The 14,534-nt window shown below is 50.8% G+C and overlaps 2 protein-coding genes across 7 annotated transcripts; both read right to left on the bottom strand.

Annotated features, from left to right (window-relative positions):
* Positions 1 to 1,020: 1,020 nt before the first annotated feature.
* RAB4B (RAB4B, member RAS oncogene family) lies at positions 1,021 to 10,038 on the bottom strand. Of its 6 annotated transcripts, none has more exons than XM_061388337.1 (8): positions 9,848 to 10,038; positions 8,538 to 8,618; positions 8,159 to 8,273; positions 6,573 to 6,635; positions 6,335 to 6,489; positions 4,633 to 4,728; positions 4,412 to 4,542; positions 1,021 to 1,421 (listed from the first exon to the last, which is right to left on the bottom strand). In XM_061388337.1, exons 1-7 carry the CDS (start codon positions 9,861 to 9,863, stop codon positions 4,427 to 4,429), a joined length of 642 nt encoding a protein of 213 aa, XP_061244321.1. In that variant the 5' UTR covers positions 9,864 to 10,038; the 3' UTR covers positions 1,021 to 1,421; positions 4,412 to 4,426. The 6 variants fall into 6 exon arrangements, with proteins under 6 accessions (XP_061244321.1, XP_061244325.1, XP_061244326.1 ...); XM_061388341.1 differs by adding an exon at positions 9,430 to 9,554 and having other exon boundaries at positions 8,159 to 8,618; positions 9,848 to 10,013; XM_061388342.1 differs by lacking the exon at positions 8,538 to 8,618 and having other exon boundaries at positions 9,848 to 10,012.
* Positions 10,039 to 10,726: 688 nt separating this feature from the next.
* MIA (MIA SH3 domain containing) lies at positions 10,727 to 14,471 on the bottom strand. The gene is made up of 4 exons (XM_061388343.1): positions 11,951 to 14,471; positions 11,721 to 11,854; positions 11,138 to 11,248; positions 10,727 to 10,818 (listed from the first exon to the last, which is right to left on the bottom strand). The coding sequence occupies exons 1-4, from the start codon at positions 12,075 to 12,077 to the stop codon at positions 10,795 to 10,797; spliced, it is 396 nt and encodes a 131-aa protein (XP_061244327.1). The 5' UTR covers positions 12,078 to 14,471; the 3' UTR covers positions 10,727 to 10,794.
* Between the last annotated feature and the right edge of the window lie 63 nt (positions 14,472 to 14,534).

Below are 14,534 nucleotides of genomic sequence, written 5' to 3'. Positions count from 1 at the left end.
CTGGGCAAATAGTTAGGAAATGTATGTAAATTTGCACAGCAAGTAATTTACATAGGGACATTTTATAAAGGAGAAGAAAAAAGCGGAACGTCCTTGAGAGAAGGGAGAGAGGACTAGAAGGGATGTGCAGATTCTGACCCGCTCTGCCCTGCCCCTTCGGGACAACTGTGTGGAGTCCGAATAAAACCAGCTAGGAAAGCCAGAGAAAACATTTGCATGACTGTCTCAAGAGTCTTTTGAACAGTCTGGACGACCAGACCTAGGGGGATAAAATGCAGATAAGGTCATTTAAAATGCCCCACCTCCTCCACCAGCCCCCAGGCTGAGCAGGGCCTCAGGCCTCCCTTGAGCATGGTTTAAGGCCAGTCTGGGGGAGGGAGAGCCATTGGGAGTGTCCTCAGTGGGTGGCACCAGTCCCTGGCAGAGCCCGTGCAGGTGTCAGCGGTCCATCTGGACACAGGAGGTAACACACTGATCTTAAGTATGCATGGGGGTTAGGGTAGTACAAAAAACCACAGAGTCTTCAAGGGCACACACAGGGTTCATGGTCACACACAGGTGTGTCAACAGAGCCAAATACACACCAAAACACACACAGATCTCAGGGGCACATATGCACAGTCAAGCACTAACTAGACACTGCCTCGGACTTTCAGGCATCAGAAATGCATAAGTATCACCCACTGGGCAGACCCAGGGCTCACCCACTCACCTAGCCTCGGTGTCCCAAACACCACCACCCTTGTAGACACAATCACCAAGGGCACAGAGCACTCACAAGCAAAGTGTCACACACATACAAGCGGCACCCATTCCTACAGATCCCATCACACCCATCACAAACAGAGGGACCTTCGTATTACATATGTGGGCATTCCTCCACAACAGACACCTGAGCCATCAAGTCATGGTGGACCCCCACACCATGTCCAACCCTAAAACATGGACTCCAAACATAATCAGGGACCTCATCTGCCTCCCTTCCCTCCCCACCACCCCAAAATGACAGAGGCTATGACACAGGTGTAAACAATGCTTTATGGGGGGTGGGGGGGCATTGGAACAGGACAGGCCTCCAGGTAATAAATAACACGTACTCGCAATGGCAGGGCCAGGGATGCTGAGACCAAATGGCCGTGGTCTCAGGCTTTGTGAACTCTCTGAGTATGCTCAAAGAGGAGTTAGGGGTTCAGGGAAAACAGGGGTTAGCCAAGACAGAGGAAGCAGCAGCAGGCACGGAGAGAATCCCCCTTCCCCCATGGCTCAGTCTTGCCCCTCAGCCAGGCCCCACCAGGCCAGGGAAGGGAGACCGGTGGCAGGGCAGCTTCTCTGGGGCGAGGGCAGGTGAGGGGCTCGGCCTCCCAGGGCCTGTGTCTGGGCCCCAGACGGAAGGATAGGGCTGGTCCTGGAGAGCAGGTGAGCTGCAAGAAAAGTGTGCGGTGAACTGGGGGGATCCCAGGTCCGTCAGCTGCAGCTTTGTCTCCTTTCTGGGTATCTTCCTGCCCTCCTATCTGTGCCCTTCTGTCTATACTTTTTCTCCCTAACCTGCTAAATTTTCTGACTTTCTGTTTCTTGTCTGCAGGTAATGTGCAGCTCTCACTCTGAGGGCACCCGCATTCCCCCGTGTATTTGCCTCAGAGAGCTGTCTCCTTGAGTCTGTAGAGGGGTGTCTCGTTGTCTACATTCTGTGTCCCCACCTTTGTATCTCTGTGTTCCTCTATGTTCCTGGACCACCCTGGCTCTAGGTCTCATTCCTCTATGTTCCTGAACCACCTCAACTCTAGGTCTCATTCCAGTGTTTCCCGAGTCAGAGATATATCTGGCAATCGGTTCTTGCTTTGTGGTTATCTGAAGACAGCATTACCTGCGAGCTTCTAGAAATACCCAGATCACTTCAGAATCTCTGGGGTAAGGCCCAGGCACCAGTAGCTTTTAAAGCTCTCCAGGTGATTCCAGTGTGCACAACTGCATAAGTGGGGTAGGAAATCAGTTTGGTGTGCCTTGAGCAATTTTTCATTGAAATAGAATAAAATAAAAAATACCAGAGTGCTTCATAATAATGTTGGTCCATAGACACAGAAAGCAAGTGGGTGTAGGTCAGAAGCTGGAGGGGGAACAGAGAGTCAATGTTTAATGGGTATGGGGTTTCCTTTTAGAATGATGAAATTGCTTTGAAATGAGACAGAGGTGATGGTTTCATAACCTTGTGAGTGTACTAAATGCCACTGAATTGTACACTTTAAAATAGCTAAATTTATGTGAATTTCACCTCTGTTTTAAGAATAGTAGTATGAAGAAAATGTGTGTTTCAGTTTTCTATGTGTGTGACTGCATTAGAACAACATACAAAGTGTATTTCCTCCTGTAGAGTGCAATCAACAGTTTGAAAATGCACTCTTATTAGATTTGATTCACTGAGAAAAACCTGAAACAGACTCAAATTATGTCCTAAGGTGAAGAGTACACACCCATCTGTTTCTACACAGCCCAGAGTCCTTAAATTGGATAAGAAAAAAAAATAATAAACAGTCTTTAGTTTATTGAGTCTTAGTTTACTGTCAGGCCTTGTTCTTAGCACTTTACATGACTTGACTTAATTAATCTTCTCAACACTCACTTGAGGTAGGTACTATTATTAGCCCCACTTACAGATGAGGAAACCAAGGCCCAGAGACGTTAAATAATTTGCCAACAGTCACGCAACTATGCAGTGAGAGTCGGAGTATAAATGCAGGCAGCCCAGCTCTGGAGTCTGTGATTTGTCACCTTCTCAGATGGGGGAGACAAACACCATAAATAATGATGGAGGGGACAGAGTTGAACACTTTAAAAAGGAGGGACAGGGGCTTCCCTGGTGGTCCAGTGGTTAGGACTCTGCGCTTTCACTGCTGAGGGCGAGTTCCATCCTTGGTTGGAGGACTATGATCCCACAAGCCATTCAGCACAGCCAAAAACAGGAAATAATAATAATAAAAAGGAGGGGCAGTTGTGAGACTGCCCATCTAGAGAGAGTGACCCCTTTTGGGAAGAGACATTTTAGCAGAGACCTGATGATGAATGGGAGTTGGCCTGAGAAGGGAGGTAGGAGAGGCATGGCTGATGCAGAGGCCTGGAAGGAAAGGAGCCCCGCTCCAAGAGCTCACCCTTGACTCATCTCTCTCAAATCCGTTCATCTGGAAATTATGTTGGCCCTGCTCTCAAAGTACCTGTGTCCAAGGTCTAACCACTTTGCTCCAAGGCCATCCTGGAGCTGCCAATGGTTGGGGGGCGGGGAGTGGCAAGTGGGTTTGAAGCAGAGAGACAAGAACTGTCAAGACGTCGTCACCCACAGAGAGGTGAGGATGGGACCAAGTCTGTCAAGCCTGCCAAGGGCTTTGGACCAAGCATAGGAGAACAAGCAAGGCTTCCTGGAGGAGGCGGGGGAGGTTACCAGAAGAACAGAGGAAAGAAGCAGATTCGTGCTTTAGGAAGTGATTACATCAAGAGGGGACACACCTGGAGGCAAAGATGATCTAACCTAACTCACCTTTCAACCCCTCCTCTGCCCCCACCCTGGTCCTGTCCACCACAGTCTTGACTTTGCAGTAGCCTCTTCACTGGTCACTGGGCAACCACCCCTGCCCACACCCCCCCACCCCTCCACAGTCTGTTTGCAGCCAGAGGGGCCCTATGAACACCTGAATCAGATCCTGTCCCTTCTCTGCTTGTATAAGCCAGAGCCTTCCCCATGGCCCACAAGGCCTTCACTCATCTGCTTCCTCCACCCCAACCTCATCTGCTCACCTACCCTCCAACACACTCACATACACACACACATCCACTCACTCCACTGCAGCCACACTGGAGTGGCCTTGACTTCCTCACCCAGGGGAGGGAGGACTCTACCTCAGGGCCTTTGCACTGGCTCTTCTTTCTGCTTATAACACTTCCCCAGGTCCCCACACAACCTTTGCTCAAATGTCTTTGCTCAAATGTCACCTTCGCAGTGAGCCCTCCCCTCATCATCCCATTTGACCGTCTACTCCTCCACCTCCCCACCCTCCTTGATTCTTCTCCATAGCCTTTATCTCTGGCTGTTATACAGTTTGCTCCTGGGTCTTGTTTATTGTCTGTCTCTTCCACGAAGGCAGGCATTCTTGTCTGTTTTCCCCATTGATGTTATCCCCCATGCTGTGAACAGGGTCTGGCACATAGTAGGTGCTCAACAGACATTTGAGGAATTATGAATGGGAGGGTCGGAGATGCAGGGCAGAGAGTTGGCAGTGGGATGGGAAGAATGGGTGGATCTCCTGTGTCTGGGAAGATGTCCCTTTTTCCTGGTTGTGTCTCCTGTTCTATGTTGCTGTCTTTGCTCTGTCCTCCCCATTGCTGGGAGACCAGCCCTGCAGCTCCCAGGTCCCCAGAATCCCACCTGACTCTGCAGGTCTCAGCAGCCACAGGGCTGAGGGGCCACAGCCTGGGCACTCCGAGGCTGCCGCAACTGGCGAAGGGAGGCATCACCGTACTGAATGCCGGAGCCCATCCTCTCGGGATCCAGTTCACCTGTGGGGAGGGAAGGGAGAGGTCAGGACCAGTCCCTGGAAACCTCTGGGCTCTCCTTCCACTCCCAGTCCGGTCAGTTGGGGGTCTCACCTGAGTCGATCTTGTTCAGAATGGTGCGGGCACATTTCAGGAATGCTTCCTCCACATTCTCACCGGTGAGAGCGCTTGTTTCCAGGAACATTAGCTCTGGAGGGGGCAGGGGGACAGACACTCAAGACAGTCAGGGCCTCAATCAGTCCCCAATCTCCACTCAGACTCTGACCTGCTACCTCTCATTCTGTCCCTCAAGCCTTCACTTCGAGCCTCCGTACATGTGTTTCCCTGCCATGAAAGGCCACTTCCCCAGGTACCCACTGAGCTCTTCTCAGAACTCAGCTCCTATCTCCTCCTCCAGGAAGTCCTCCTAACTTCCCAGGATGAATCAGGTGCCTCCCCTGGGCTCTCATTGACCCGTTCGCCTCCCCCTTCCCAGCCCTGACCTCTTTGGGCTGTCACTCTCTGGAAATGGTCCTCCTCCCTCCGCCCTGGGCTGTGAGACCATGAGAGCTGGGCCCAGGGCTGTTTTCATCACTGTGTCCCCAGCACCATCTAGCACAGGCCCCATTCATAGTCCACCCATTAGCCATGTGACAAGGCCTCACAGTAAGTCAGAGCCAGCATTCAAACCCACATCTTTCTGATAGCAAATCCTCTAAACCTAGAGGTTACAAAAAAGAAGGAACATGGACAGAGCCTAAGTCAGCAGATGTGGGCCAACATGACGTTTTCACATGAGTTTAGACCTGCATACCTCTTGTTGTAGTCACTAGTTTATTCTCTGGATTCCACATATAAGTGATACCAAACAATATTTTGTCTTTCTCTGACTTACTTCACTTAGTAATACCTTCCAAGTCCATCTTCGTTGCTGCAAATGGTCTTACTTCATTCTTTTTTATGGCTGAATAGTATTCCACTGTATATATATACCACTTTAGCCATTCATCCATTGATGGACACTGAGGTTGCTTCCATATCTTGGCAATTATAAGCAATACTGCTATGAGCATTGGGGTATCTTTTTGAATCCATTTTTTGTTTTTTTAAAGATACATACCTAAGAGTGGGATTGCTGTGTCACGTGGCAGTTCAATTTTAGTTTTCTTAGAAACTGCCATACTGTTTTCAAAAGTGCCTGCACCAGCCTACATTCCAAACAACAGCATACCAGCGGTTTATTTCCTCTAAATCCTCGCCAACATTTGCTATTTGCGTTTTTTTTTAATGATAATGTACTTGCATACCTTTCAATGTGGCTATCAGTCTTGTCCATTCCCCTAATGTCAGTGCCTGCTAACCTGAGGGTCTCCCCTGCCCCTTCTCCCTTATTCACAAAATGTGCCTGTCCCCTATGGCCATCAGAGTTTGCAGTCCCCACATTACACCAATATTCTATGCTGCCTCCCCATGGTGGCTGAAACTTGCTTAGCAGCCAACTTTCATGAAGCACCCATTCATCCAAGCCGTGCCAAGAATTCCCCTGGACCACCTCCCTTTAACCATCTGTGAAGCAGAGTGTGCAATAGTTAAGGGAGGTGGTCCAGGGGGGGACCCATTTTTCCAGATGGGGAAACAGAGTGGTCATATAGCCCGCACATGGCCAACAACCAGATTTGAACGCAGACCTCTAAAGTTGCACATTGCCCTGCTGGGCAGAGCCACAGAGAGCTAGGGGGCTCTCACAGGCTCCCCCTGAATGCCCCCCATCCCTCTGCTGGTCCCCTGCCCCACTGATCCGCCACCTAGCCCTCACCATTCTCCTGGGCAAAGCGGGAGGCCTCCAGGAAAGTGACCTCACGCTCCGGATCCAGGTCCTTCTTGTTGCCACAGAGAATGACCACGATGTTGGGGCTGGCCAGTGTGCGCGCATCCGTCAGCCAGGCAGCCAGTGAGTTGTAGGTCTCCCGGCTATGGAAAAGGGAGCCAGGAGGGAGGCAGGTGCAGCGGCAGGGAGCAGCCCGGGCCCCACCCCACCCGCTCCGTGCACCCACCTGGTGATGTCATATACCAGCAGGGCTCCAGCTGCCCCTCGGTAATAACTCCGTGTCACCGACCTGTGGGGCCAGGGGGACTCAGTCACCCCCAAGGCTGGGGTCTGCCCCAAGACTGCCCCCCTCTGCGGAAAGAGACTGGTGGTTTGGAGGCCCCCGTGTACTGCTGGCCCCTCCTCCTAAACCTGGCCATGGTCTGGGTCTCACTACAGTTTCTCCCACTGGTAGCCTACTTCCCTCAATCTTTATCTTGGCTACCTGCCTCTGTCACAGTCTCTCCCTACTATTTGTTTGTCTTTGGCCACACCGTGTGGCTTGTAGGATCTTAGTTCCCTGACCAGGGATGGAACCTGGGGACCTCGACAGTGAAAGTGCCAATCCTAACCACTGGGCCACCAGGGAATTCCCTCTCCCTCCTTTTGACTTTCTCTGTGTCCCTGTCTTTCTGCATCTCTTCCTTGGTATGTACTGTTCTGTCTCTTGTATGTGTATGTATCTTTAACTCTCTGTTTCTCTCCATCTCTGTTGCTCTGGCTCTGTCATCCTTTCCTTTTCATTCATCCTTTCCCGTTCATTCAACATTTTCTGTCATCCCCCCTTTGCCCAGTCCTGGCCAAGCACTACGCAACTACATCCATTTGGCCCTCTCCTGCTGTTTGGGGCGGGGGGAGGTGCCCTTTCCCAGGGTGGTTAACTGTCTGCTCCTCACTGTGTCGCCAGGCTGGATCCCTCTGGAATTCGTGCAATCACAACACAACCATTTACAGAGCACTTACTGCCATCTTGGCGCAGTGGCACACCTCTCTCTCCTCCATCCTCTCTCTGTCTCTGGGCAGCTCACACAATGAACTCTCGCATGAATATTAACTCAGCAGCTACTCAGTGCTGAGCAGGGACCACCCTTTCCCAGAAGCTGGATTCCTCGTTTCTCTCTGCTGGCTATTTCTCACTCAGGGTTTCCATGTGTCTATCACCTTTTCTACAGACATTTCCTGAAGACATACTGTGTGCTGAGCCCTCCACATTGCCCTGTCCCCCAAAACATCCATTTCTCCATCTCTCTGGCCACACCTGTCCCATTTTCCCTGTCTTTGTCTCTCACCTCTGAGCGTCCTAATCTTGCCTTCTCTCTCAGTCTGTCTCTTTTTCTGCCTTCCTGACTCTCAACTGTCCTTTTCTGTTTCAGTCATTTTCAGTTACTCTCTGCTCCTTGCCCCACCCCAAGCATCTCCTCCTCTCCAGGCCTTATTGCTCCCTGGGGACAAGTCTCCATCCTTCCAGCCACATGGGTCTATCCCACAGGGTCTCGCTAGGGTCGGTCATCCCTCCCTGGCCCTCTCACTCTTAATCATGCTTCCTTCTCAATCTCGTTTTGTCTGTCTGCCACCCTCTCTTCAAGACACCTTCTTTCTTTGACTACATGGACCTGCTCATCACAGTCTCTCTTGCCCTCTCTCTCTACCTTGCCCACCCCCAGTGGGTCCTTGCTCCCGTCATTATGTTTCCAGGTAACTCTGCATGCCTCTTTCCCTCCTGTCTCCTCCCCTTTCCCCCACGCTTTCTCACTGGGAGCCCAGCCCACCTACCGAAACCGCTCCTGGCCAGCTGTGTCCCAAATCTGTAGCTTCACGGTCTTCCCACCCACGTTGACCACCCGAGATCCAAACTCCACGCCAATTGTGTGGTTGGAGTCCTGTTTGACTGGGAGAGGGAGGGAGAGAAGAGACAGGAGGGCGCTCAGAGGATTCCCTGTCCTCCGAGGCCTATGCAAACCCATTCTCATTGCTGGGTAGACTGAGGCTCAAGGTGGACCTCGCAAAGAGTGTATACCAAAGCAAGGACCTGGCAGCCAGCAATGAAGTTGTACCTAAGGCCAGCCCCACCCCTGCCCAACAGCTGCCTACTTGCCTCCACCATGGCCCTGTCCATGGTTTAGTGCACCCAGAACCACTCCCAGAAACTCACATTTATTCTCAATGAACTGATGAAGGAGACATGATTTGCCTGTTCCTGCACTGCCAATCACCAGGAATTTGAAGAGGAAGTCTGAGGGGATGGAGCCAAATTCAAGAAAAACCCATTCGGAGAGAAAGACATGGAAAGATGGAAAGCAGGAGAACATCACAATTACAGGGAGAGAAACAGACACAACAGACACAAGCAGATACAGAACTGTGGGTAACAACCATTACAGATAATTCTTGCAGAGTGCTTACCACATACCCAGCAGAAGTAAAGGTCTTTACTTACATCAACAACTCACTTAATCCCCAAGAAAGCTCTGTGAAGGAGGTATACTAATAATTATCCCTATTTTTCAGATGAGAAAACGGAGGTCTTGAAAGGTTAACTGACTTGCCCAAGATCCCACTGCTAGGTACAGCTGGGATTCAAACCCAGACCAACTGGCTCCAGAGTCCCAAGTAACTATTACTTTGCTAAAGCCTCTTGAAAACCATTTTATCAAGGACTACAATTTTGTCCTTGCTCCTCCCCCCCGCCACCCCGCCCCACAACTTCGCTTCCTACCACTTTCTGATTCATTCACTGCACTCCAACTTCTGGCCTGCAATCTACTCCGTGAAGATGACAAGCTGTTTCCTACCTCAGCGTCTTTGCATTGTTCCCTCGGCTTTTCTCTATTCGTTGAATGAATGCAGCTCCCTCTGACTCCTAATCCATTGTTCTTTCTACTGCACCCTGTTCTCCCACTTTCTACCCATCCATACATCCGGATTTTCCAACTCTGTCTCTCCTTCTCTCCTTCTCTCCCGCAGTCCGAAGCACTACTGCTAGTCTAAAGCTTAAGCCCCACCCCTTGACGCTAGTCCCACCCCCTAGTTAAAGAACAACTCACCCGCAACCGCATTCCAGCCCTCTCCCAGGGTAATCCCAGGATCCAGAGCATCCCTTCAGTATCCCCCAGCCCATCGAGCTCGATCCTTGCCATTCACAGTCAGCTCCGCCCCATCCACTCAGGCTCTGCCCAGACACAGTAAGGATCATCCTTTCCTTCAAGGTCTACCATGACCCATCCTCACTGCATTCCTCAAATCCCGCCCCAGATTTCGCCCACACCCTAGACCCTCAGGCTCCGCCCAAATTAACTAAGCTCAGCCTCAGACCCACTAAACCCCTCCCAGCATGCTCTAGGCTCTGCCCCATAATACCAGGCCACGCCCCCTGACATATAAGGCCCCGCCCCATACACAGGCCGCATCCTTCCTGGGCCCTGGGCCCAGACCCCAGACCCAGTGTCCGCCCACCACCCTCACCGTAGGTCTCAGCCATGACTTGGTCGCGGCCGCTTAGGGCCGCAAAATGGCGACACGGCCGCGCCTGCTCCTCGGCTGGCAGCCGCTCTGCTCGGGGTGCAGCCCCGGCTCCTTCCTACTCCCGGGGCCGGTGCCGCCACTTCCGCCTCCACCCCCCTCCGGCGCGACCCGCTAACGCTGCGGGATACTAGGGAACGCTTCCCCAAGGCCGGGATTGGAGGACTCGGCAGGTAAGGGGCGGGACAAAGGCGTAGATTGGTGGTGAGAGGAGCAGGCGGGACCAAGACGAGCGATTGGTGGTGCCACAGATGCTTCGCCCAGCTCAGAAACGGATTTGGTCAGGAGCCCAGGGGCAGAGTCGATTCCAGATTGGGTAGGAGCGGACTTGGGGGCGGGGATACGGATGCAAAGAAGGGGATAAATGTAAGATTGACAGAGCCTGGAAGAGGAACTACCTTGAGTTGGGAGTACTGATCTCAAAGGCAGGAAGGATGAAAACTGGGATGGTACACACAAATTAACTTCCTACCTCCCTTTGAGGAAAGTCTTCTCAGAGAACCCAGAAAACCTCTGCTCTGTGATTTGTCTTCCTCATGGTCCCATTGGCTCATTCCCAATAGTTCAATAGTTCTCCTATTGGTCTAGAGAGGACACTATAATTCCCCAATTTGGCTGTTCAGTTATTCCATCTTCTCATTTATTTGTCTGTAATAGCTAAGCTTAGGAGCCCAACTCGACCGAGCTTGGAGCTTTCAGTCCATGAAACTCTGCCTAGTAACCACTTTTGTCACCACAGTTGGTGGGTTGATTGGCTAGATTCAGAAACCTGGGGGAAACATTTTTTTCTAGATCCCCACCACAAAGACCACAGACACCCAGTTTGCACTTGGCTGATGTATTTGCATAAAGTCGGGGAGAAACAACAGCAATGACAGCATAGACTGAGCTCACTGGCAGTAGAAATCCCATATCTGAAAAAGAGAAAGGGGAAACAGTGGGGAGAAAACCAGTGGTCACACCACAAAGGATCTAGTGGTTTTAGCAAATGCTGCAGCCTCAGGGACCAGGTCTGGCTGCACAAGTGCTATGCAAATTAGCCTGGAGCCCTCAACTCTGCAGCTCTCAAACTAGGATTTAGAAATCACTCATCTTTCAGATAAGAAAAGGCAGAGAGTCTGTTCCAGTGCACGCAGCTAGGCTGCCAGGGAGCCGAGGTTAGGAGCATCTTCGCCTGTCACTACAACCCAAAGATCCTCCCTCCAGATTCCTGCCAGCCCCCAAGATACTCACATCTGTCTTCACATCGGTTTTCGCAGGTTTCAGGGTCTGGTCTTCACGTACGATGCTACTGGGGAAATAGCCCAGACGAGCAGCTCCGTCTCCATAGTAATCTCCCTGAACCTGGGGAAGGAGTTAAAAGCCGGGGTCTGGGAACATGGCAAGCTCATTCCTGCTCAAGTCCTGTGCACACTTACTCCTCCCTGATCACTTAGCTGGCTCCATCCTTGTCAGTCCAATCTCAGCTTAAAGTCGCCTGCTGGAAAGTCCTCCCTGACCACTCCATGTGAATTATTCACCCAGTCACTTTATACTAATTCTTAAAGCAGCACACGAGTTGGTATTTTGATGGCTTGTCTCCTTCCATTAGAATAAAAGCGTCATTCTTTATCATACCTTCGGTGTCTATAGCAATTTGGCACTACAGGACATGCCCGAATAATTGCTAAAGAAAGAAAAAGAGTGGATCACAGCAGCCACCCCCTGCCGACTCTATTTCAGTTCACTCCCTCAGATTTGCCCTGTAGGTAAAAAAGTAGGGTACGCTCCCACCCCAGCTCTCTACCCTTTCCTCCTCTGTTCTCCCAAGACTCACACTGCCTCCCCAGAAGAGCCGCCCTCGGCCCTTGAGCTTGGAGAAGATATACACCACTTGGCCCTGGTGTATGGTCAAGAAACGGCAGTCAGGGGCCACGTAGTCCTGAAGGGCCACAGCCACGGAGATGGGGTCTGGAGAAGGAATATAGAAGGGAGTGAAGGCACCCCCCACACAGGCTAGCAACCCAAGCCCTCCACACACCACCCCCCCGGACCCCTAAGGCTCACGGCTGCATTCCTCATCGGCACACATCTTCCGGTCAGCCAGCTTGGGCATGGGGCGGCCCCCGGCACTAGGCCCTGGGAAGGCAGACAGCAAGACGACACCGAGAAACACCAAGGACCAAGCCATCATGGACTCTGAGCAAGACAGTGGCTAAGGCAGGAATGGGGTCTCCAGCTTCCTCCTGCCCTCCCTTGGCAGTAGCATAAGGAAACCTGTGTTCTGGGTCTGGTCCCCTCCTTAAACCAGTCCCAGATTTCACCCACACCACCTAGAGGCTGCTACCCAGGCAGAACCATTTCAAGGACAGGGTGAGAGTTGCCAGCACAAGGAAATATCCAGAGAGGCCCAAGGCAGCCCAGGCCACTCCAAGTAACAAGTCACCCCCCTCAACAGAGGGGCCCAGACAGGCAGGTTAAAATATTCAATTCCATCTTTTCTGAGTTGGCTTGGACACCTAGGCCCCTCGGCTGTGTCCCCAGAGACAGAACAAGAGGAGCCAGTATGGAAAAACCACCTTGGAATTTCCTGTGCTGAGGAGCAGCAGAACAAGGCAGCCCTTTGATTGCCAAAAATAGCCCCAGCTCTCAAATATGGAGTGAATATTATATGTTGGGCCTTAGGCTAGGCGATGTCCAACCACAATCACTATTTCTTCTCAGAAACCACTTCCTGACTGTGCTAAACTACTCTCAGAGCCTCACCTTTCTCATCTGGGATACTAGTTATTTAGTAAAGAACTCACCATGCATATTTTTAATTAGCTCAAATGCATACCCTGCCTCAACTTGAAGGGGGACCGTCATAATCCCATTTTAGGTAGAAATGGAAGCACAGAAACTTAAGGAACTTGTCCAAGGTTAGTGTAAGCGGAGAGGCTTACCCATCACTACTGGGCTTGGAGCTGTCAGTTGCCCAAGGCCAGAATGAAACAGTGGCAGAGGATGTGAACTCAAGTCTCCTACCTAAAACCACACTTCAGAGATTCACTTGCCTGAAGACCCATCTCGTTCCTCAGGTATTCTCACCTCTAGCCAGCAAGTCCAAACTTTAGTTTTAGGGGAAGAAGATGGACACACACAGGCTTGAGGTGGGGAAGGATTCCTCCTGGTCAAAGACTAGGCCTAAGCTGTCTCCACACATGCAACACCCAGCACCAAGTACCATGCGAGCATCAAAGAGCTCTATCCACGTCGCCTCCCAGAGGCTTCCCTTGATCACCCGTTACTGTTCCCCGGCTCCACCACCCCATCATGTCAGTCGTATTCCTATCAGAACTCAGCATCTGCAATTAGCTTGTCTATTTCACTCACTACTGTGTATCCTATACCACAACAGTACTTGGTGTGTATTAGGTACTTGGCAAGTTATCTGTGGAATTTACTGAGTGCTTGCTAAGTCAGGTGGGGTGCACAGCTCAGGAAGAAAATAAAGCTCAGAGTGGGGACATCAGTTGTCTATCGTGGGAGTTGGGGGGGACTGTCCAGAGACCCCATGTTCCCATGTGCTATCTGCAGTAACTTTATGTAGTGAAGATGACAATCACCCTCCCGCTTGCATCTTTCAGATCCTACAAGGAGGAAGTGTGCATGTGGTGCCATAAATCTTCAGCGTTTCCAACACTGTCGTTCCTCTTTAATGGAGAGAGCAGAGTAGGTGCAAGCTGGGGCTCAGAGCCTTGACACGGGAAAAGACATCCAGGGGAATTTAACACTGTTCCTCATTGTATTTATTTTTGTGGTAATTTTCTATTTCTGGCAAGGGATCTCATTTTCCTATCTATATGGTGTGAGAAAGGGTTTTAAGCTATATACATATATTTATACACACACACACATATTTAGTCAACTTAAAAATTGTCAAGTCAGATCTGTGACAGACTGCTAAGGAAGGTCCCCCATTCAATCTCCCCTTCTTATCCAGCTTCAAGCTGGGCACGTTAACTGTCCAGCCAGAAACCACATCTTCTAGGCTCCACTGCAGCTGCGGCACTGGAGGGAGACTGATTCAGCCACCTGCCCGAAGCTCCTGGCTGTGTCTCCCGTGTGTGACCAAGTCAGCAGGGCCCTCACCGCAGCAGCAGCAGCAGGGACCTCTTCCTGAACTCCAGCTCAATGGGGGGCTGCAAAGTTGAACTCAGCATCTCCCACCCAAACTGCCATTCCTACCATCCTTTCAATGACTCCATGAATATTCATTTTCCTTCCCTTTCTTCCTGAAGTACCTAGAGTGGTTTCTGTGAGACTCCTGCTATGAGAGAAGGCATTTTTGTCTAGAAAAAGGTAAAGAAAAACCTCTTTCTTAACACTCTATCATGTCAGAAAATTATCACAATCAACTTGAGTCTATACAGTGAATGGTGTGCCATTAAAAGCATCATCCTTGTGCAGTATAGGACCTGCCCAACTGTACTTGGCAGCCTGGGTTTTAACTTCTTGCCATGAATTCTGATTTGAGACAAAACAGAAAGCTGCCAAAATAGTAAAAGTGACAAGTTTGGACAGTGTTCCTACACTATTCTGTATTTGCCCAAGGTTGCAATCCCCCAATGTGCTGAGCTGCTCAAACACTAAGAATATTCTGGTGTGC

The sequence above is a fragment of the Bos javanicus genome, chromosome 18 (genome assembly GCF_032452875.1).
Source record: "Bos javanicus breed banteng chromosome 18, ARS-OSU_banteng_1.0, whole genome shotgun sequence".
In the NCBI taxonomy this organism is placed as follows: Eukaryota; Metazoa; Chordata; class Mammalia; order Artiodactyla; family Bovidae; genus Bos; species Bos javanicus.
This window is presented reverse-complemented; position numbering and strand designations above follow the sequence as displayed.

Coding starts and splice junctions, on each gene's coding strand:
- RAB4B (XM_061388336.1), bottom strand. CDS start 8,694: ATGTTCTCCTGCTTTCCATCTTTCCATGTCTTTCTCTCCGAATGGGTT. Junction 6,636..8,158: donor GCTGGCCAGGAGCGGTTTCG/GTAGGTGGGCTG, acceptor CTGGCCCCACAG/GTCGGTGACACGGAGTTATT. Junction 4,729..6,334: donor CCGCTTTGCCCAGGAGAATG/GTGAGGGCTAGG, acceptor TGCCCCCTCCAG/AGCTAATGTTCCTGGAAACA.
- MIA (XM_061388343.1), bottom strand. CDS start 12,077: ATGATGGCTTGGTCCTTGGTGTTTCTCGGTGTCGTCTTGCTGTCTGCC. Junction 11,855..11,950: donor TGCCGATGAGGAATGCAGCC/GTGAGCCTTAGG, acceptor TTCCTTCTCCAG/ACCCCATCTCCGTGGCTGTG. Junction 11,249..11,720: donor GGCTCTTCTGGGGAGGCAGT/GTGAGTCTTGGG, acceptor CTCCTTCCCCAG/GTTCAGGGAGATTACTATGG.